Source organism: Halichoerus grypus, chromosome 3 (genome assembly GCF_964656455.1).
Source record: "Halichoerus grypus chromosome 3, mHalGry1.hap1.1, whole genome shotgun sequence".
Taxonomy (NCBI): Eukaryota; Metazoa; Chordata; class Mammalia; order Carnivora; family Phocidae; genus Halichoerus; species Halichoerus grypus.
This window is the reverse complement of record NC_135714.1, coordinates 113,498,150-113,520,303: the sequence shown is the minus strand read 5'-3', so window position 1 is coordinate 113,520,303 and position 22,154 is coordinate 113,498,150. Positions and strand designations below refer to the sequence as shown.

At 31.7% G+C, this 22,154-nt stretch overlaps 1 protein-coding gene across 3 annotated transcripts in view; it reads right to left on the bottom strand.

The window, feature by feature from the left end:
• Positions 1 to 22,154, bottom strand: part of PCDH10 (protocadherin 10) — a 60,589-nt gene that overhangs the window by 31,197 nt on the left and 7,238 nt on the right. For 2 of the 3 annotated variants that reach the window (XM_036105927.2, XM_036105928.2), the window contains exon 4: positions 15,354 to 15,659. In XM_036105927.2, the coding sequence (XP_035961820.1) occupies positions 15,354 to 15,659 (306 nt within the window). Of the gene's footprint in view, positions 1 to 7,096; positions 9,241 to 15,353; positions 15,660 to 22,154 lie in introns of those variants that run through there. The other variant, XM_036105926.2, reaches the window with a different exon arrangement.

Below are 22,154 nucleotides of genomic sequence, written 5' to 3'. Positions count from 1 at the left end.
CTGCTGATAAAAAAAACAAACCCAAACACCACACAACACATCCTTTCTGACTCCCCTCTGAATAGTGTCCAGTTTCTTAAGCCTGGGATTCAGATAGGGAATGGGTTACAAATAAATGCTCCCTCTAGAATCAGGTAGTCTCAAATAAAAAGTCTAGCTCCCCCTAACTAGCCATCAGACCACGGACAAGTTACTGGACATCTTTTTTTCTTAATTTTATAATCTGTAATTGGGCCAGAATAATTATTTCATTTGGTTATTCTAGGGCTTATATGTATTAATATCTGAAAAGTTCTTAGAATCACTAGTGCTAGGCTGATAATAAGTTCTTAAAAATTGTTAGCTACTATTACTATTGGTATTATTATTTAAAATGAGTCTTGATCTATCCAAAACATAACTTTCAAACTTTAACTTCCACTATTCCCCCTGGATTTATGTTATAGATTTGGCAACCTTTATTATTCACTTCGTATGTATTTGCTCTCTAGTTCCACACTCTTGTTCATTCAACTCTGTACTCCTAGAACGCCTTTTTTCTCTATCAGTTAAAATCATTCAGATAGTGCTCCGATAATGGCCCCAAAGTAGAGTTCTATAAATCCTTCCTTGGTTACACTTTAAGAGATCTTTTGCAAAGATAGCCAAAGCCATTTATTATAAAAAGTAAATATCTTGTGTATCTGTTAATGAGATGAGAAGCTTAAAGTAGAATCATTGAAAAACAGTGCATTTTGAGAAGAGAGAAAATGCTTAATTGAAGTTGACATTGCGATTTCATTCACAGATATGTAAACGAAAAAACAATTAAATCTGTTTTAAAATCTCATTTTTTCCCCCTAGTTGGGCAACAGTACCCTTTAGTGCAGGAATTTTCACCATTTTATAAAAAAATGAGAGATTTTTGTTTTCATATGAGACATGCACATAAAAAGAAGAATATATAATGCTGAATTATAATCGGACACTAAAACGTAGTTGTTAGGGCTATTATTATTCAGGCAAAATAGTGATATACATGCAAAACGGACCTTGCACGCGGGAGATAAAAAACACACGGACTCATAAAATCATGAGCAGTACACAGAGAGCCCAATGAATAAACCATAAACAGAAAGTAAAGTTTGGATGGTTTTTTAGGCATTTCTCCAATAAGCTTGTGACACCATTTGCTAGTTCTACGTGACTTTTAAAGACAAAGTTACAAAAACATAAATACACAATGCTGAGAGAATTAGGTTTATCAGATAGTAGGATTTTAGTGAAGAAAAAGAGACAAAAAAATTTTTGAGCTTCTGCATGTTCAAATACTGATTTATGGCAGACAGATATCTTTCATATATCTAATAGAAAGACTCAATTTTCACATAGTAACAGACTGTTTTCATTTACTCTATGTGATGATCTTTGGGTGTCTGTGTCTCCCACACAAGGATGTCAGAACTGTTTGGAGTAACAATGTCCTGTCTAAGGCCAGAATTTACTCTAATGTGCTTGTACAATCGACGAAATGCAGCCTATGCCAAACTAGATATGGGCATCTATTTGTATCACTTAAAAATTTTTTGGCCTGAAGAAATTTAAACAAAATAAAGAAAATTCTTTATTTTCAAATATAATATGCTACTTCTTTTACTGAAATAAGAATCTGTCATCTCAAAAGTTTATTCTTTGTCAGATTATTTTTACTGTTTGTTGTACATGATCAAGTATCTTTACTCATTGTAAATACACAAGTTAAGTAAAATAATGAGAACATGACATTTTAACAATTATAATTGTGCTTTGTGACTAACATCACCATAAAATGAATACAACCCAGTCTTTGCGGGGCATTATACCTTTGGTTCTATTCAATCAGTTTCACTGGTTTCACAGATGAAAAAGGGATACTGTACTTTTAAAACATATGTATTATGTGAAAGAATATATACTGCAGATGTAAAATAGTGATATATCGTGAAAAGAACATTTGGAGTCTGATTTTTCTCTGGGAGTAAAAGAAAGCATAATTAGTTCTATTTAAGCCAGGATTTTAATTTTCTCCATACTCAGGCTGATGTCATTGTTCCAATTTTAACTGAATGTATGGTTGCCTTGAACACTTAATGAGTGCTTCCTTTGGGCCCAGGCACTCATTGCTTCAGATATGTTAAATAATTTAATCTCTACAATGAGCTTTTGAGGATCTATGTCACAGATGAGGTAAATGAGTTACAGGAAGGTTAAAGAAATTACAGAGGTCACACAGCTAGTAACTGGCTGGATCAGTATCGGAACCCTGGCAGATCGGCCCTGTGACAGGAGCTCTTAACTATACCACATCACATCTCTGATATGAGGACAGATAAAAAGTCCCCCTCTTGTAATTATGTAGTGGGCTACAAGTCCAAAGGAAGTACACACATACCATAAGAACAAAATCAGAAAGTGATATTTGCTGAAATTGAAAATTTCAAGTTATCATAAAGTCAAAATGGATAAAATTAGTGATGCTTAGAAAAACTTACCCTGAAAATAAGACTAGAGTATTTTTCAAGTATTTGCCAAGACCACAGTCCAACTAGGTAAGTAGGTTGTGCTTCATGTACATCTTAAAAAGGGAGTTGAGAACTTTTCACTAGTGTGGTGATATGCCTACAGTCAGTTTACTCTTTTTTTTTTTTTTTTTCAAAATTATCTCAAAAGAGGGCTGGTAGTTAGCATGAAGTATAGGGTGGGAGGATATCATAATTAAAAATCCTTTTGCATATTTCTAGAATGGCACAGAGCAGGCGACACTGAGATGACCTGATCTGAGTATGTTGATCTATGCAGAAGATACTGTATCCTTCTACTGCATGAGGATGCATGAAGCTATGTATGCTCACTAATAATGAACCTGATCTGATGCCTTTTACGTTTTCAACCAAAGTTCTCATAATATTTCTATTTTCCCCCTGGATATCTCTCAAGAGTATTTCAATTGATTCCATTATTATGTACGTATTTAAATTAAGATACTGATCTTATTTTCACATCTATCTGTGATGAGTTCATGAGCCATAATCATTTTCCTATATAGTTGGCTTAGAGAACATTTATATAATCTAGTTTTAGGGTGAACAAAGCCAAAAGTCACCATGGCTGGACTATAGTAGGTGCTCAACAGTAAGTGGGTCACCCTGTTTTTGTCAATAACTTGGGAAGAGTTTTTCTTACCGTTCTAAACTGCCAGGGCACTATTTTATAATAAATAATAGTATTACAAATAATAGGACCTATCGAAAGCCTTCTGAAATTAGAAATTAATTGAAATATGAAAACCTTTAAAAGATTAATAAAGGGCATAGAATTAAAATTAAGCTCAAAGCAATATAATGTATCTTTTATAAACTACATTCAATGTTTTAAGGGGAAGATAATATTTCCCCATATTAGATATATTAGCACACCCTCACAATAACCATTATGAAAACATAATTTCTATGAAGAATTCCTACAAAGCAAGCAATTTAAGTTCTCAAGGATTATGTCCCCAGATCCCAAGCTCAATATTAAATGTGAGAGATGAAAATTAAATTATTTAATGTCAAGTATTTCCCAAAAATAATTCTAAGTAAGCCTGCATTAAAAAAAATACCTTTCTCAGTAATTTCAATGAGTTAATATTTTGTTCTTATAATTTGAGAAATAATTATCTTCACACCATCCCATATATAATTAAAAAATATTGATTTCCCAAATCCTTAGCTTAATTCAAGTTCAAAGGAGTTAGAATTCATTCCAATCTATCAATAAAAGGCATTTCTACATGGTCTAATACCAAAAAAACCCTTTGCCTCTATATAATTAAGTATATTTAAATAATCACAAAATACTCCTGTATCTAATTCAAAGATTATTTCATCACCCTTGATTGATAAAAATAACTATCACCTTATAACATTGGTTGTGTATTTATGAAATCAGTGCCTTGACTGTGTCTTATTTCATCTTTCATGACTATAAAATGGGCACTCAGTAGTAGCTACTAAAGTTATTAAATTTAGACTTAATGCTTAGCTAATACAATTTCCCATTTGATTATTTTTCTTTTCATTTTATTTTTCTTAAGTGTGTAATTAATTCATGCTTTCATGTTATCAAGCTAATGCTACATTTTAACTTACTCTCCAAAGTAACAAACCAAAATGTAATGATCATATACAGTGTGCTTGCTATATCTTCCAAAATAATTAAGAAAGCACCTATTACTATGAGGTTTAAAGAGTAGCCAACTTGGGGCGCCTGGGTGGCTCAGTCAGTTAAGGATCTGCCTTCCACTCAGGTCATGATCTCAGGGTCCTGGAACTGAGCTTCCTGCTTGCAGAGAGCCTGCTTCTCCCTCTCCTCCCTCCTTGTGCTCTCTCTCTCTCTCTCGCTATCTCTCTCTCTCTTTCTAAAATAAATAAATAAAATATTTTAAAAATAAAAGGAGTAGGCAACTTGACCTTGAATCATTATTAATCTTGGTTTCATTTTTTATTTAATTGTGAGCCATTTCACAGTAACTGACACGAAGGATTTTCCTTAAAATTCAGCAGAAGATAAAATGATACCACAAGTGGAAAATTCTTATTAAAAGAGAAATAAGCCAGCTCAGCGAAGATTCAATATTTGACAAAGTCAGATATTTAAAATCTATAGTCATCTCTCTTCCTTTTATAAATTATTATTATATATAATATGGAGCCTTACACTTTTAAGTTGTAATGCATACTTTTAATAGACATGATCTATGTTATATATTGCATATCTATCTCTATCTCTATGTATATTTATAAATTTAATAGACGAATTTTATAGTCAGCTTTTGCCCTCTACACATGTCCCCACATTTCCTTCTAAAACTATGATTTCTTAATTTCTGGTACTGGATATTTAATCATCCGTTGCAATTCAATGTGTGAGGGGGACAAAAAAGGCTTTACAAAACCAATTTTTTTCCTTTAAAAGTCCCTAAGAAATATAAGAAGTCATCTACCACAGGAACAGGAAGGGAATGAAATTGATAAAAACCTAGGCTTTCTCACTTCCCTTTCCTTCGTCCTCCAGTAAAACTGAGCCTCATCCCCTTCACTCCTTCAGCAGCCCCAGTGCTGGGAAATGCGTTCTGCAGGAAATACATCTCAGGGCTAGAAAGTGCCATTCCACCAAATCACAGCTGACATCTGCCTACGTTTGTAGTTTGTAAAGCTCTCTAGGTAAAGCGTTTCCATATCTCTAGGGAGCAAATACCAATGTCAGCGTCAGGATATTTCCCATAATGTGTAATTTACATCTCTCACGATGCAATATAGATCCATTTTCTCTTTTCTGCTCTCAATAAAGACAAATTAACTGATCCCTATCTTATCTGTGCAGTATTTGATTAAACACTTAACATTTGTTAATATTTATATATATATAAATAATATATAAATATAAATTTATTTTATTTATATTAATATATATTATATATATATATATATATATATATATATATACACACTCCCCTTTTCTTCTCAATTCACAGTCCCTCAATCCTTTTAAACTCTCTTCAGATATGCCATTTTCCAAAATGTTATTCTCTTTATTTTAGTAAGTCTCCCCTTAGCATCATGAATACCAATTTGCCACAATCCTCTAACTTAGACTCAAAGAAATGTGAAATACAGATATTTCAATTTTTCTACTCTTTCATTATAATCTGGTATTCAAATGAACATATTTAAATATTTGCTTCTATAAAACATCACTAAGTTAACAGATAATGTTTCCATCAATAAGAAAGATATAAAGACAGGCATTTCTGAAAGGCTAGACATGATAAGAATTCCAAAAATAGTAAGAACAATCATGTTCAAGGAGAATACATGCTAACTAACTTGTTTTTTTAGTTCACACATTGGTGTATTTTAGGCTCTGCTGATTGCTTTCCCTATATTCTCAGAGAGAATATCTGGCTATTACATTTTAGTGAAACAAATACATTATCCTATTTCATTTATTCAAATTGTATAAAATTGAAAACCCAGAAAAATTAATTTTTGGTTAGAGGCCAGGACAATGGCACCCCGTGGGGTGGTAGTAGTTAGAAGAGGACAGAATACAGGACTTTTTGAGGTACTTTTTGAAGTACTAGGACTTTTTTACTACTGGACATGGTACCCAGTTAATGTTGTGGTCACTGATTGCACAAGTGAGCTCACTTTGTGAAAATTTGGGTTATACTTTTGTGATTTTTGTACCTTTCTACATGTATTTTATACTTTAATAAAACATTTAAAAATAAAAAACTAAAAATGGGTTGCTATGTATGGAGCTTATTTTAATCATGAATCAAATTAATTAAATATAAATAATATTAATAATATTTATGAGAAAATTATAAATAATAAATGTAAAAGTAAATAATATTTGAGAAAATTATGGAAATTTGAACAATAACTAGACAACCAATGATAGTAAGAACTTTCTTTAAAGAGGAATACTGTTCTTGTGGTAATGTTAAAAATAAACTTTATCTTTAATAAACATATGCTGAAATTTTAATGGATTAAGCAGTAGATACATTATACTTTAAACTGTGAAGATTGAAAAGACTATATGTGAACTTAATTTCATTTGCTTTAAAAATCTGGATTTGCTTTAAAAATCTGAGTGAAAAGACAGTGTTTTAATGTTGGATGAAACAAATATGGCTAAGAATTGATCATTGCTTAGGCTGGAGAACATGGAGAGTTTAGAACTACTCACTGTACTTTTGTATATGCTTGAAATTATCCACCATTTTTATCTTTAAAAGTATAATTTAGTAGAACTCTGTGAGTTCTATGTAATATTGTTTTCTAGTACCATTGTTGTTATCAAAAAGATTGAGATAACTCAAAAATCAAGATACATCTACCAAAACATACCTTGATTTCATGACCTTCAGTGTAATCATCTGATGAGTATTTCTCTGGCAAATAAACCTTAAACCCACACCATCGGTGACTAGCAAGGGGACTAGTTCTGGCATCGGATTTATTAACAGTGGGGCAGAAAGAGCACAATAAATTTATATTAATTTTTTCACAGGTCAGCCTCCAGATTTTCTATACATTTTCTTTTTTTTTAAAGATTTTATTTATTTATTTGAGAGAGAGAATGAGATAGAGAGAGCATGAGACGGGGGAGGGTCAGAGGGAGAAGCAGACTCCCCGCTGAGCAGGGAGCCCGATGTGGGACTCGATCCTGGGACTCCAGGATCATGACCTGAGCCGAAGGCAGTCGCTTAACCAACTGAGCCACCCAGGCGCCCCTCTGTACATTTTCTAAGAATGAAACAATAACAACAGTTAAACTGTAACATTCACCTTCATACCTATGGACCTATTCCTAACACTATTTTGATTAAAACTACATGGGGAATATTGTATCTCATATACACCAGCAAGTATATCCTATCAAGATAACTTATTATGTACACTTTATATACTGTTGCCATTGTTGACTCAGAACTTTCTACCATGTGTTGCACTTTGAGACAAAACCAATGATGTTTAGGGAGATCGAAAAGAATCCCTTCACCATGGCTATTTCTTTATCCAGGGTGATTCAAAATTTAACTCAAGAAATATACATTTGATACTGATTTTATTTATGTATTTCTCCTGGGCTTGGGTCTTTTTTCCTTCTTAAGACACTTTTTTGAAAATTAAAAAAAAAAAAAATATTTACAACTATGCTTTTTATGAATAATGCAGTCTTTATGCAACTTTCAGCTGAAATATCGTTACTGGTATAAATATGAACCTTAGACCACTTGATGACAAACTAACTCACTTTTCTAGTACGTGTAAAATATACCATTAAATATCCAACACAGGTAATATTGGAATCTAGGGTAGGATTCTGTCTAATAGCAACATGAAAAGAGGAAAAAAGTCTTACTTATTACATTTTTACAAACAGTAACAATAATGTTTTCCTCAGAATACAGACATCTATTTCCTCTACAGTGTCACGATTAATTTTGCTATAATATGCAGTGTGATCTGGTCCTAAAAAAGTACAATCAGTACCTTAAAAAATAAAGAAACAGACCAAAATTGATTATGTCACTTATCTGTTTCTCAAAAAACACTATATTCTCAGGTTTAATAGCTTCTGATGATGAAGTAGCCATTAGTTAAATAATCACGCTCTGTTTCTCCTCTGGTAATTGACAGATATAATTAAAAATTAAATTAAATTAAAAATATAATGCTTCTATATGGGATATGTATATGCACAAATGTATCCATACAACAGAATCATGAAATAGAACACAGAAAATATGTTTACAATCACTTGTTGAATTCAATGACTTAAAAGCTGTCATTGATAATTTTTTTTGTCGCTGATCATTTAATAACACTCGACTGTACAGATTATGGAAATTTTGTTGAAATTAAGTTCACATATAGTCTTTTCAATCTTCACAGTTTAAAGAAAGTTATCTCTAAGAGAAAGAAAATTGTATGTGCCTAGGTAGTACAAACATATTGTCATATAATGTATCGATGAAAGATTCAGAAATAAAACCCTGATTTTCATCTGTGAAAATTTCTAGCTTATTAATTTGTCCTTATCCATATCCTTTTGTATGTAATTACATTTGGGATTCAATGTTTTCAAATCCTCCATACTCTCCTCACTTAAATTGATGTAGGTGATTAGGGGCCACTAATGCAGTAATCAGGAAGTCTTATTGGATCTTGATATAGAACTTCCAAGATTTTTATTATACTTTGGGAAACATTAAATTGACTCCCATTATGCTGAGCTTAGTCCTAATTTGATAGTATTTCTTAATCTTGAACAATGAACCTCATAGTCCAAAAGAGTTTCCAAGCTATAGTGTCTAAATGATGATATCTAATTCCTATTAAAAGGACTTTAAAAGACGCAGACTCACCCAAAAAACGTCTGGCACATTGAGTATTGAATAATGTTTAATGATATTTATAAGCAATTGAATTTGTATGTTCCAGACTTCTTTACAATATCTTTATAACTTAATGCATTTAAATTTTGACCCACACATCTTCAGTATGATGAGGCAGGAAAAATTCCCAAGTAGATAATCCTTTTCATTGAATAATCCTATTTATATTTTAATTGATAATCTTCCTTTGTTAGGCTCACATGACGGACAAGTGCTTATATGGATTTACTTCCAATGTACAAAATAAGAAAGAGGATGGAAATGATCTGTAATATAAAATGAGGTATATAAATAATATTAATATGCTAAATGGTAGCTCAATAAAATGCAAAGTATGCACAAAATAAACTGCTTCTATAGGGTAGATGGAGACTCATATACTAAGGAGTGCAAAATATTGAATAAAGATATAAATTACTTTTATCAATTAAGTCTTTTCTATATACCCTTAAATATATATTTTTATTTAGCTATGTATCTGTCAGTTCAAAAATATAATTAGTAACATGCAAATGAATAATTCCTACATGGGAATTATATAAGAAAAATAAGTGACTATACTAGGTGAATATTTATACCTATTAGCTTTACAAAGAAGTGAAAGATAAGACCTAAACTATGAAAGCTGCTAGTAAATAAAATATGTCAAGGAAAGATTATCTCAAAGATCTGGTAAGAAAGAGGAGTATTTAAAATTCTAGGAGAGTTAACAAGTATGAAACAAATTTAACACCTTTTTAGAATATAAGTTCTTAGATTGAATCAAAAGGTGTTTAAAGTCTCGAAGTATTGAAAAACTCCATCATATTTTACAAAGCACCTTGTTTATGGGCATATCAATATTTTGAATGAGTTCACGATCTCCTTCCCCTTATAAAAACTTTGTAGGTAATAGCACGAGAGAAGTATAACTAATTTAAAATATATTTTAAAAATTTGAAGAAAAGAAAGTTTGCCTAGGGATTAAAAAAAAAAAAAAAAAAACCTGTGTGCAGACGCGTGTGTAAATGAAAGAATAACGACTGCATTAAAGATTATTTGGGTACTTTAAAAACACTCATTCAGCCATTCATTCATTTTTTATCATACAATTATTTAGCATTTATAATATGCATAGCTGGGTAATGAGTCTAAATAGGCCAAGAGAGTACTGTATACTAACCAGTTCCAATGCACCGAAGGGCACAAATTTTAAATGACATGTCATAAGTCACTGAGAAGCACTGATGTCTGAATAAGTGAAAAACAAATTGCCTACAGAAATTGCCAGATGTATAGATGTAAAATGAACGTTCACCTCAGAAGGATTTTTATAGCTTTCACTTGAAGTCATTAATTGAGGTAGACCATTACTGAACAACTACAGAAGAAATAAGATAATATGATTATATCTCAGTTATCTGGAGTTACAGGAAGTTTCCAGGCAGCTGCTGCACCAGCTAACTGGAGTAATGATACAAATTGTGAATAGATTATCATTTTTCAAAGAAGTAAAATATCATAAAATTCAGTGAACATTAAATCTAACAGTAGATATACAGAGAATATGACCTGGGATTGGTTGGGTTTTTTTCTGGCCCTGAGTTATCATTTATTTCCTGCTCACAGAGCTGAGGTGAGTAAACTATTTTGATTATGAGAAATCAATTCTTAATTACTAAACAAAGGAATTTAACGAAAAACAGAAGGACTGGTGTTATTCAAAGACCAGAGATTTGTCACAAAGGTTTAAACTAAAAAAGTGAGAAAGTTAGGTTCACAAATCTAGAGCTATTCTTATAAAGAAGAGAGAGAGAAGCAAAAGTCTCAGAAATAGGATATTATAAGAAAGTAACACAACTTGGAGAAAAAGGGAATGGAAATTAACATATGTACTTGGAAAAAAATATCCTGAAAAAAAATGTCCATTCATTTAGTGGTGTATAGACCTATGAGAGAAATGTTTAAAAGGCCATGTATAATAATGCTTATTTATGGACTTTATTATTTGATAAATGGATGTTATGTTTATGACATTACAGGAATATAGAAATCCCAGAGAAAACATATACAAGGATTCATAAATACGAGAGTAATGTGTACCAATAAGAAAAGTGGTTTTATTTTGAATCTTATGTATGTTCTTACCACACTACTGAGTTCAACAAATTACGAAAACTCACAGAAGGCAGATTGAGATAATGAAGGGATGGAGAGATGTGTCTAAACAAAACATGCTCTACAATTTTAATCAACTGAAAACTTGAAGTGCACCATAGAAATAACATAGATGCCCAAAAGAATTTTCTCAAAATGAGGTTTACTGGAAAAAGTCTAGGTAAAGTGTCAGCAACTTTTCAAATGGAATGTTTCAAAGTTCTGACATCTTTTCTTGTGTTAAGATTGAGTTAAATTGAAGTTTCAAAATGACTCAAAAAGTAGGCAAAATAAAATTAGGTAAGGAGAAAACTAGCAATTTTTTGCACACATGGACTAGTCTAAATGTTGTGTAATGTGAAAGAGGGATGGACTGTGACACTTCAATAAATGGTTCCCTACAGTCCTATGAGTCTAGAAAATTTCATGGATTTAGGGTTTAAAAAATTCTAATGTCAATGTATTTTTTTCATTTCATTCAGTATAATTTATTATTGTATGACCCTTTAAATAAATGAAAGAAAGATTTTCACAAATATATTTTAGATGAAATTTCATTGGTTATTTGTTTTTTGACTATTGTCAATTTTTAGGCACTGATTATGTTTATTGACAAGAAAGCAGTGATGCGGGTGGGAGGGATGGGGTGGCTGGGTGATAGACGTTGGGGAAGGTATGTGCTATGGTTAGCACTGTGAGTTGTGTAAGACTGATGAATCACAGGCCTGTACCTCTGAAACAAATAATACATTATATGCTAAAAAAAAAAATAGTAGGAAGGGAAAAATGAAGCGGGGGAGGAATAGGAGGGGGAGATGAACCATGAGAGATGATGGACTCTGAGAAACACACTGAGGGTTCTAGAGGGGAAGGGGGTGGGAGGATGGGTTAGCCTGGTGATGGGTATTAAAGAGGGCACGTATTGAATGGAGCACTGGGTGCTATATGCCAACAATGAATCATGGAACACTACATCAAAAACTAATGATGCAATGTATGGTGATTAACATAACATAATAAAATAAAGTTTAAAAAAAAAGAAAAAAAAAGAAATCAATGAGTTTCCAAAGAATGAATCCTTACATCTTTACTACTGTACGGCTTATGCTGATTCGAACCAAAAGATAAGCTTATTTGCTGACAAAAGTCACAAGCAATGATATTTAAAATGTGAAGCCGAAATCATAAGTAAGTATGACTGCAAAAGTAATATTTAAGATATTGTTTTAACTATTGGGTTTTTCTAAATTATCTTAATAATATAGCTTTTATCAATTATATTCTTAAACATAAATTATTTTTATGCTACTTAGTTGCTGAGGCTATCCAGATTGTTTTCTGTATAACGTTTTGTCATTTGAAAGACTGTTATTTTAAATAAGAGGTCTATAATACTAAAGAAATTCTTGAATTCTTCACGATAAAATGTGGTATTATTTTTAAACTCCAGGTAATAATTTTTTTCATGTTTCATTTTAATAAGTGTCAAAAACAGTGATTAATTTTTATTAAAAGTTAAGGTGATATTTTCTTTATTTCTCTGAAAAAGGTAAATTTATTTATGCTAAAATTCATTAGTATTTTAAGATAAATCTAAACATTGAGTTTTGAACACGACCATATTCTGCATGTTTAAATTTATTTCTTCAATCTTTCAGTGTATTCCTTTGGTATTTATCAGGGCATTAACAAACTACAGTATTATAACAAAAATAAGAACAAGCATGCTCATAAAGTACTCATGACTAATGAGTTTGAATAGACGTTTTCAAAATTATTACCGATTTAAAAAATAACTTCCATTTCACTAAATACACCATCCATACTCTTCATGGATCTTTTCTTACACATTGAAAAAAAAGGAAATATAGTTGTATTTGGGCATACAAAAAGAAACACAAACTACTTGTTTTTTAACATGTGCATACAAGTACTTTTGTGTAGAAGTTAGTTTCTTGCGATTTTTAATTTTAAATTTAGCAATCAAAAGTATAGAAATGGGAAGTTCTTGGGTACAGACAATGATTTCATCTGTATTATTAAGCATATTATTATTTCCTGATCATTTTATAAATGACAGTGGTAGCTTCATTAGGCCTTATTTTTAGAGCTCTACAAAAATAAATATACAACTACTTTCTTAACATTAAATAAACATTATGTTCACCAAAGAACTAAATGCATGTTCAGCAAAAGAAAATTACTACCCCAATAATTATTTAAACATTCTGATTAAAAACAAGTTATAGGTGCCAAGTTTTTAGTTTAATTATGTAAGTGACATGCTTTTCAATTTAGAAGATGAGAATATTTCCATTCCTGAAGATAAATAGTACAAGTATTAACAACCATCATCAGGTGAATTTGGAGGGCAAAATGGTCAGTGGTGTTTTTAATTTGTAGTTTATACTATCAAATTAACTGTAAAATTGCCTATGTCTATTAAATCAGAACCATGATGTAATTTTAAAGATAACTGTGTGAGTCTAAGATAACATTAAACACTAAAAGTTGAAGTTCTATGAAGAGCTAAGGATGGTATAAGTAAAAACAACAAAATACTTATATTTGGGCTTATTTTTCAACCAGGTCACACTTCATCCCAAACCCTAAAGTTTGAGTGGTGTGAGCTGGCTAACACAGGAAAAAAAAAATAGTTTTTAAAAACTAATTTATTCTACCATATCTGAGTAATAAACAAACAAATCTTAATTTTCTTAATTAAATAACATATGCATTCTTTGATTTCTAGCAACACACATAATTATTTTAGGCTATTTTAAATCACTCATATGTGCAGATATGTGAGCTAAACTTTAGGACTTTAGCATCCAAATTTCATCATAGTTATTATGTTAGGCATTTCAATACTTCCCTTAAGTATATGTGCTCTCCTTGTATTTATTAACTTCAAAAGATAAAGCAAAACAAATATCAATAGCTAATAGACAGGAGCAATTATTTGGTTCTGAAAAGCTAAAATACTACATCATGCGTGGGGTAATGGTATTTCCAAGTAATTTGAAAAGTTGAAGGCAATCCTTCATAAAACAGTTTAATCACTGTTGCCATCACAATGTATATATCCAATGGCAGATCCATTCCTTTATTCATAGGACACTTGTTGACTCGTATTATCAATGTCTAGAGTAGTAGTCTTGTCCTCAATGCATTCAATCCATGCCTTTCATATTTACATTCATAAGAGCTAAAAAATATGTTCTTCTAGCTTTTTTTCTTTCCTTTCAGTACTTTTTCCTATTTCCCTCCTATTCCATAAATCGTAAAATAAATGATACATCTGCATTCTGCTCATTTTTGTTCCTAGCTTATGATTCCATATATGCTGGATTTCCTATACAAGATAAAAGTCATCTTTTGACTGAGATTTTAATGAGTTTCCTTCTCATCAAATACTAGTTTATATGGTTTGACCAAACTATTGAATTGTCAGCGGTATTTACCCATTAACTAAAAGGAAAAGATAACTATGTAGCAGAGAATATAATTTCATCACCAAGATCCTCAAAGGAAATACACTACAGAATCTCTAAGCATTTTTATTTTCACAGTGGTTGTATAAAATAATCCACTTACAGAATGTGGTCCCGATATTGAAAGAGCTGAGTACAATTTTCAATGTCTCCATGTTAGAAGAACATATTATTTTAAGTAAATGAAGAATATTGCTTTATTTATATGCTTCCATCACATAGTTCCTCTGATTCTGGTCAGAGACTTACTCCATATGAACATATTACTAAATTGCGTTGAATGGTCAAAGTAATGGCTGCACTGATTTCCTAATTTAGCCTAAAATGTTTAATGTCACTATGGAAAAAGGATGAGTATGCGATAATGCTGGCATCAATAAAAAAATGAAATCTCCCAGTGACTCAAGTGTCAAGAGATGCTTTTCCATCTTAATTAAGCCCTTCAAAACACATGGAAATCAAGTCAGCAAGAGATCAATATTCAAAGGAAATACGAAGCACATTTGAAAAATGTTTTCAGCATCAAAAGTTACGTTTGATTGTTGTCAACAACCATGTCCTAACACAGGAACCTGTCTTCCTGTTGAGTATATTCATTTTTCCATAGTAAAGTACTGCCTGCATCCGAGAGTCACTTTTATCTTTGTTTCAGAAAACACCTTGAACTCTATTTTTACTAAGAAGAATGGCATGTTGAACTTATTCCCTCAAAGGGAATACTTTGATAAAGCCTTTTATGTAATACTTACTCAAATATGGTGGTTTGTAAGGCGCTCGTGTATTAGACAGCAGTCCATCCAGCTCCTTCCTCTCCAGAGTGTTGTGAAGGGCCTTCTCTTTGCCAAAGGTGGAGAAAGACCTCTCCGCCCCAGGCTGGGCTTCTGGAGTTTCAAACACCTCAGTGTCTGGAACAGAGTCCATGCCAGGAACATGCAGATTGCTGCGATAATCAGCAGCCTGGCGTCCATCAGCAGGGACAAAAGAAGGCATCCAGCACCGATCTGAGTGGCCCAGGGCTTTGCATTCCTCAGTGCAGTTGGAGAAGAGATCCATGCCTGTAAGCAGAAAAAAAAGAGAAACTACAGGTTCAGGTTTCGCTAATGTGAGAGATTACAGGTGGCATAAAGAGTGCTGGGTGAATGTGCTTTGCCAAAGTTTTCTTGCCTTAACCTCACAGGAACCAAAAATGTCTTTGTACTATTTTCCAAAGGGTTAGACTTCTAGCAAAGAGGACCCTGAGGAAGATGTTTCTAATATTCTCAGAGTATTGGGAAAAAATTCTGGCTCTAAATTATTTAAATAACTAGGGAATGGTGAGTAGAAAAAGAATGAATATTTAAAAAAATCTCTGGTGAAATTCATAATAGAGACAAATGCAAAGTGTAAAGCCTTTATAACCCGTAATCTCTAATGATGATAAGGCATCCAACATTTTTTTTTTTTCCTTAGAGACAAAAACATTAGAACTATGTGAAGCACAAATGATGGTATTTAGATCATGAAATCTGGACATGAAACAAAAAGTGAAGTTCAACAGAAATACGGCACACATATTGATAAACCAATAAATAACAAGAATGAAACATTTCTTGAGTGGTCAAGAGCATGCTTTCTCGGGTTCTCAGAAAATGACCCTAAAATGTATATGTCAATGACATTCTGGTAGCCCATATTATTACAAACCACTTACCATTTACCACTGCAGACAAACCAAAAACAAATGACTGTAATTAGTGAAACCAAGGTAATCGAGTGTAATGTGAGTCAGCTGCAGATACTATTGACAAATACCTTATTACTTGTTCCATATTGGAAAACACTTGTCCTAGTCAACACAGAACTGTTTCCCTATTAATCCGAGAATACGAAGATTTCAAATGACATCTTCAAGTTTTGTTGTCTCCCACAGATTGACAAGACTATTCAACATTATCTGATTATGACTCAAGAAAGTTTAGTTTCTTAAGCAAAGCATAACAATTTTTGAGCATTATAGAAGACTTTTTGATATTCATTTTGATAACTACCCCTACTCAGAAAAACAAGCACATAAACCCAAATCACATTTTAGTATTTTTCTAAACATACTAACACATTTATTGTGCATGTTTTTAAACAGGATTAATTTAAAGTAATTTGAGTATGATTACTCTTATAAAAGAAACTCTCAAATGCATGAGTATGAATTTCTTTTTTTTAATCGACAGACTAATATTTATTTAATGAACCCATCTGATTGTTTCTTCTTATAAATACCATTCGTGATTTGAACTCCTGAGTCAGGTTTAGTTTATAAATTCCTGATGGCATTGTGTCACAAACTGCTTTACCTGTTTGTGTGTATATGTTAATATCTGCATATATAAAATACAGAAAATATTTTTTTCAGAGTATTAATCTTCTAGATTATCCACAAGTATTTTGGAGTTCAGAACAGTTAATTATGTAAATTATGTTTAAAGAAATAAAATGAAGCTTCTTATCATATATTAATCTCACTTTATGACTTTTTTATTTTAAATTAAACTATGTATAATGCCAAGTCTGACTTCGATTATAATGTTCCATTGATAATTGTCATGCATAAGCCTGGAAATAAATTACTGATCAGTGAACTGTTGAGGAACTTAAACGTGAGCTGAAACCAGGATAAGGAACCAGACTAAGAAAGCATGTAAAACATGTCAGTGTTTTTCTAGACACCAGAATAGCTCAGTTTTTTTATCCTATTTCTTCAAGGAGATAAGTAGAAAGAAAAAGAATAAGGGAAGGAAAATGTCCCTGATACACAGTGACATACCAGGTAGGTAGAAGCTATAGAACCAGAGAGATTTATAGTTTTGTTTTGTTTTGTTTTGTTTTTAGATTTTATTAATTTAATTGACAGAGAGAGACACATTGAGAGAGGAAACACAAGCAGGGGGAGGGGGAGAGGGAGAAGCAGGCTTCCCACTGAGCAGGGAACCTGATACGGGGCTCCCTTCCAGGACCCTGAGATCATGACCTGAGCCTAAGGCAGACACTTAATGACTGAGCCACCCAGATGCCCCTGTATTTTGAATACTGTACTAGAAATGCTCCCTATTTGCAGTGTGATAGAGAAAAAAAAAAAAGACTTGATAAATGAGACTACTGTTAAAATCAAATTATGATGACCAATCATTTGTTTGAAAATTAAATTCAAGGCATAAAATTTAAAGTTGGTGGAATTAATTCAAATATTAAGATTGAACTGCATTACTATACCCTAACAAAGATGGGTATATAATGCAAAATTTGGAATAAATGCAATTTTCCTCACATGACTGATAAATATCATTTTAAACACTACATGGGACCATTAATAATCTTTCACATCTTTTCGAGCACCTGTACCCAAGGACTCTCATATTTTTAAATATGATCATCTCTCTTATAGAAAAATTTTAATAAACTAGTCTTTCAACATTATTAAGATGCTGTTTGATTATGTTAGAAGGTACTTTCAATAGAACTTGTTTTTATATATAGTACATATTCAATTGTGCCCATTTTCTTCTCTTGAAGTTAATGGTTTTCTGGTTTTCGGCTTCTGTAGTTATTAGAGGTGAGTTAAAATTCCCTTAGATGATGTAATCAAGGTCTCATGAGTTGAGAACCTGTGCAGAAAATATGTCATGTGCATAACAAGAAAAATGAGAAATACGATAAAGTTTTTGTTGGAAGAACAATTTTACTTGACAGAAGGAAGAAAACACTTAGAAATAATGTTCTTAATAAATTTATGAACTAGTCCTTTTAAAGTGTGATTCCCATAGTAATAACACACAGCTTTATATAACTAGAATGAGAGTTATGGTGTCACAAATTGTGCATGAATATAATTCACCAGTTTTACTGATAATGCAAGTGTACCGATTTCTCATGAGGAAAAAAATATGAGACATAGAAACAAAATTAGAAGAAAAATAACAAATAGTACATCAATAAATTTCGAATCATTTGCCTTTTAGATATATAGTTTGAGAACCAGATAAATGATCCTATTACCATTCCTCATGTCAGGGAGTCACTAAAAGACTAACAGTATTTTACCTTTTTTCAATTATCTCCAGTCCCATTAAATATATTATTTAATCACCAAATAAGCAGAAGTATATCGAACTTTTGTTATGATAAATGACTACATGATATACAGGAATGCCAGGTATTATAGGGCAGGTGACATTTTAAAATGCATGCCTTTCACATTGCTCTTGGAAATTTTTAATAGCTCAAACTGAAAGCCCAAGAGAAAATAAATTTAACTTGATTTTTAGTTTTTCTTATTCAAATGTCCTTACTATAGAACCTGTGATATTTGTACCGCAGAAAAATACAGGCCAAACCTCAGTTTTGAAGTTTTGGTATTTTCTAAGAAATAGCTGAACATATATATATATATATATATATATATATATATATATATATATATAATTTGAAATTTCTTCTCCTAGTTATTTATTTTTCCAACTTCTCAGAAATAATCTGTTCTACAAGGCATGACAGCTGACGTGATAGACTGCCTGTTATGCAAGGATATATTTAGAGAAGTTTTAAAATACATATTTTTAACCAGCAAGTAACTTGTTCCTTAGAGTCAGAGGCAGTGATATTACCACTGAGAACAAATTGTGATTTCAAAAATATTATAATTGTATTCAAGTTGTGTTGTTTTCTGATAAATGTAATAATATAAAATTATAGGTACATTTCTTCCTCATGCACCTTCATAAAAAATGCTTCACTTTTTATTCAGGCTTCATAAAAAATGTTTAATTTTTCATAATTTGATAAATTAACTTTAAAGAAAATCAATACTTAATTTTTGAAGAAATTTCCAATCCTCCTTTAACCACTTAGCACCAAAAAATGGAGAAAGATTAATTACAAGCACAAAAGTTGTTGTAATTTTTAGGAAAATATAGCTCATAGGCAGATATTTATCAACATGATTCACTCATGAAAAAATCAAAACATGTACATCAAAATTTCTCCCTACTTATTCAAAATGTTTTTCTCCAATTTCTCTAATATTTTGTCATATATTTTTCCAATTATAAATCTTTCTGTAACATCAATTTGTAGTTCAGATTTTCCCCAGAAACCTGAATAAGCTTTTGCAAACCATCATGAAAATTCAATTTATAAGTCCAGATGCTAATCTGCCAGTATCTAAATTCTTACTGGAGTTGGGAAAGGGAAATTTGTACTTATGATAAATCAAAAATTGTCTTGCTGATATTGTAGTAGTTGTGCAATGGCTGAACACATTTCATGATATACTTTATCTACTAGTTTGAAGATACTGACAATTCAAATCACTTTTTTTTTACGTATAGCCAAATTTTGACCACGTATCATGTATCAATCTCAATAATTAGTTAAAAAATAAACACACTTAGAAGCTAAGTTTCCTTGTAACTGAAAGAAAAATTTACAAGAAGGAGCGACTTAACAATTTTCAGGTAAACTATAACAAGTAACATTAACAGAATCACTTATTAGGGTTATCTTCTTCAGTATGTTTTTTACGAAGGCACAATTATTAAAAATGAACTGATAATTCCAGGAGTATGCATATTGCAAATATTTAATAAACGAGGCAAAATTTTCTTACAACTAAATACATCTCCTTAGACTACCTACAATAATGTTAAAATGTTTAAGAATACACAACTAAAATTTTTATATCAGTATGGCAAATCAGAAAAAAAAAGATCTTTTAATCTAACGATATACTAAACAAAATTGAAACTATTTTTTTTAAGTTCACTTTGAGTCTTTTTTTGGCTATTTAAGCTGTGATTAATCGGATCTTCCTCCTGTGATGGTTTATGCATATATTTACCACATTTCCCTGGACTTCTGCCATATCTAACCAATACATCAATAGTGCACTGAAAAAAACGGAAAGCACCTTGACAAGGCTATGGAAAGAAAATGCCACAGAGCAGTGGTCAAGCCGAAGAATTTCACACATGGAGCCAGGTGCAGTAGAAAACTGAAAAAGCTTATGTGATTCTCTGTGCAGCTGCCTCTGTGTTTAAAGCCCTTCTATGAGCAAGACTGGTGACGGCAAATGACTTAGAAAGGAGAAATGCAAGGGGGGTAGCGGAGAAAGAACAAAAAAGAAAACTATTCACAGAAGAATAAATAGAAGGCATATCTAAATAAATGAATACAAAGTAATGCTAACATAGAAAAAGAAATTGAGAATAAATAAAAAGTTAGGAAGTTTAAACAGGTGAAGCACTAAGCTCAATATTGTATATAATGTAATATGGAATGAGGTACAGACTGAAGGACAGAATTCAGGGTCTATGTGTTTCTAGTATTATTTTTCCTTGATAACCTGCTGTTCTCCCCCTAAAAATTGGCTGAGTAAGATTTGCTTATTGGTATTTTTTTTCCCATATCGTAAACCTGGAAATAGATGTGCTGTGAATAATATTTCCTAAATATTACAAAATTGGAAAGTCATCAATACCTGGCTTTACAAGAGAATAAAACAGATGTACTTATTCACCTGAAATGGGTTTAACTTTTAGGAAATATTATAGCTACTTGCTATGAAGTTTACGGTACACAACATCAGTACGAACTGGAGAAAGTCATTAAGTAAATGCATTTCAATTCTCTGTATTTAGGGCTTTATACCTAAAGAAGAAAACACTTCAAAGTCATTCTTACAATAAAATTAGACATATTAAATCTGATTGCAATTCAGCACACAAAGGTGAGATTACTTCTTAATACAAGTGTGTCATTACAATTCTGAAACAGCAATTACTGTGCTCAGTATGTTTCAGCTACCCTAGAACTGCCAATGAAATACAAAAATAAATTCATTCTGTAATACTTTTCACATGTAAGAATGTAAAGATAGGGAAAAATTTTTGCCATTGATAAAGAAAAATACAAACTGCCTTGCTTTTTAAAAATGTTTTCCAGAACACAGTTTGGCATTTTAATTTTCCTTTTAATGCTTTGACATCTCAAATAATTCGAAAGAAACATTACCAAAAATGGCAACATTGAGTCCCTGAGAAATAAAATAGCTACTGGGAAGGCGCATTGATAAGAATCTATTCCCATCCATCTTCCAAATATAGCACTTTTTGCAGATGTTTATTCGTTTCTTTTTCTTTGGTTAGGTTATTATAGCTCATTATGTCTGAGGGACTAAACTAATTGAAATGTTCATTGAGACTGGAGTGCTACAGAAAAAAACAAAGCAGGGGGTGGGGGAGTGGGAAATGAATAAAATGCACCCAAGGATACATGCAGCAGATACTATTTTAATATTAAACATTTTGTTTTAAAAGTTTTAAAAGGCTAACTTAAATTAGAAACCCTGAAAAATGAATAGGAATGAGCAATTCTAAACGTACAGCTTTTTAAAGATAACGATAAATCATATGCCATATATAGGCCAAAAATGAAAGGGACTTTGTACTCAAATATAAACTTCTGGCAAGATCTGGTTTGTTGTCAGGTTCCCAGACACTAAATAGATGCTCTGTTCACTT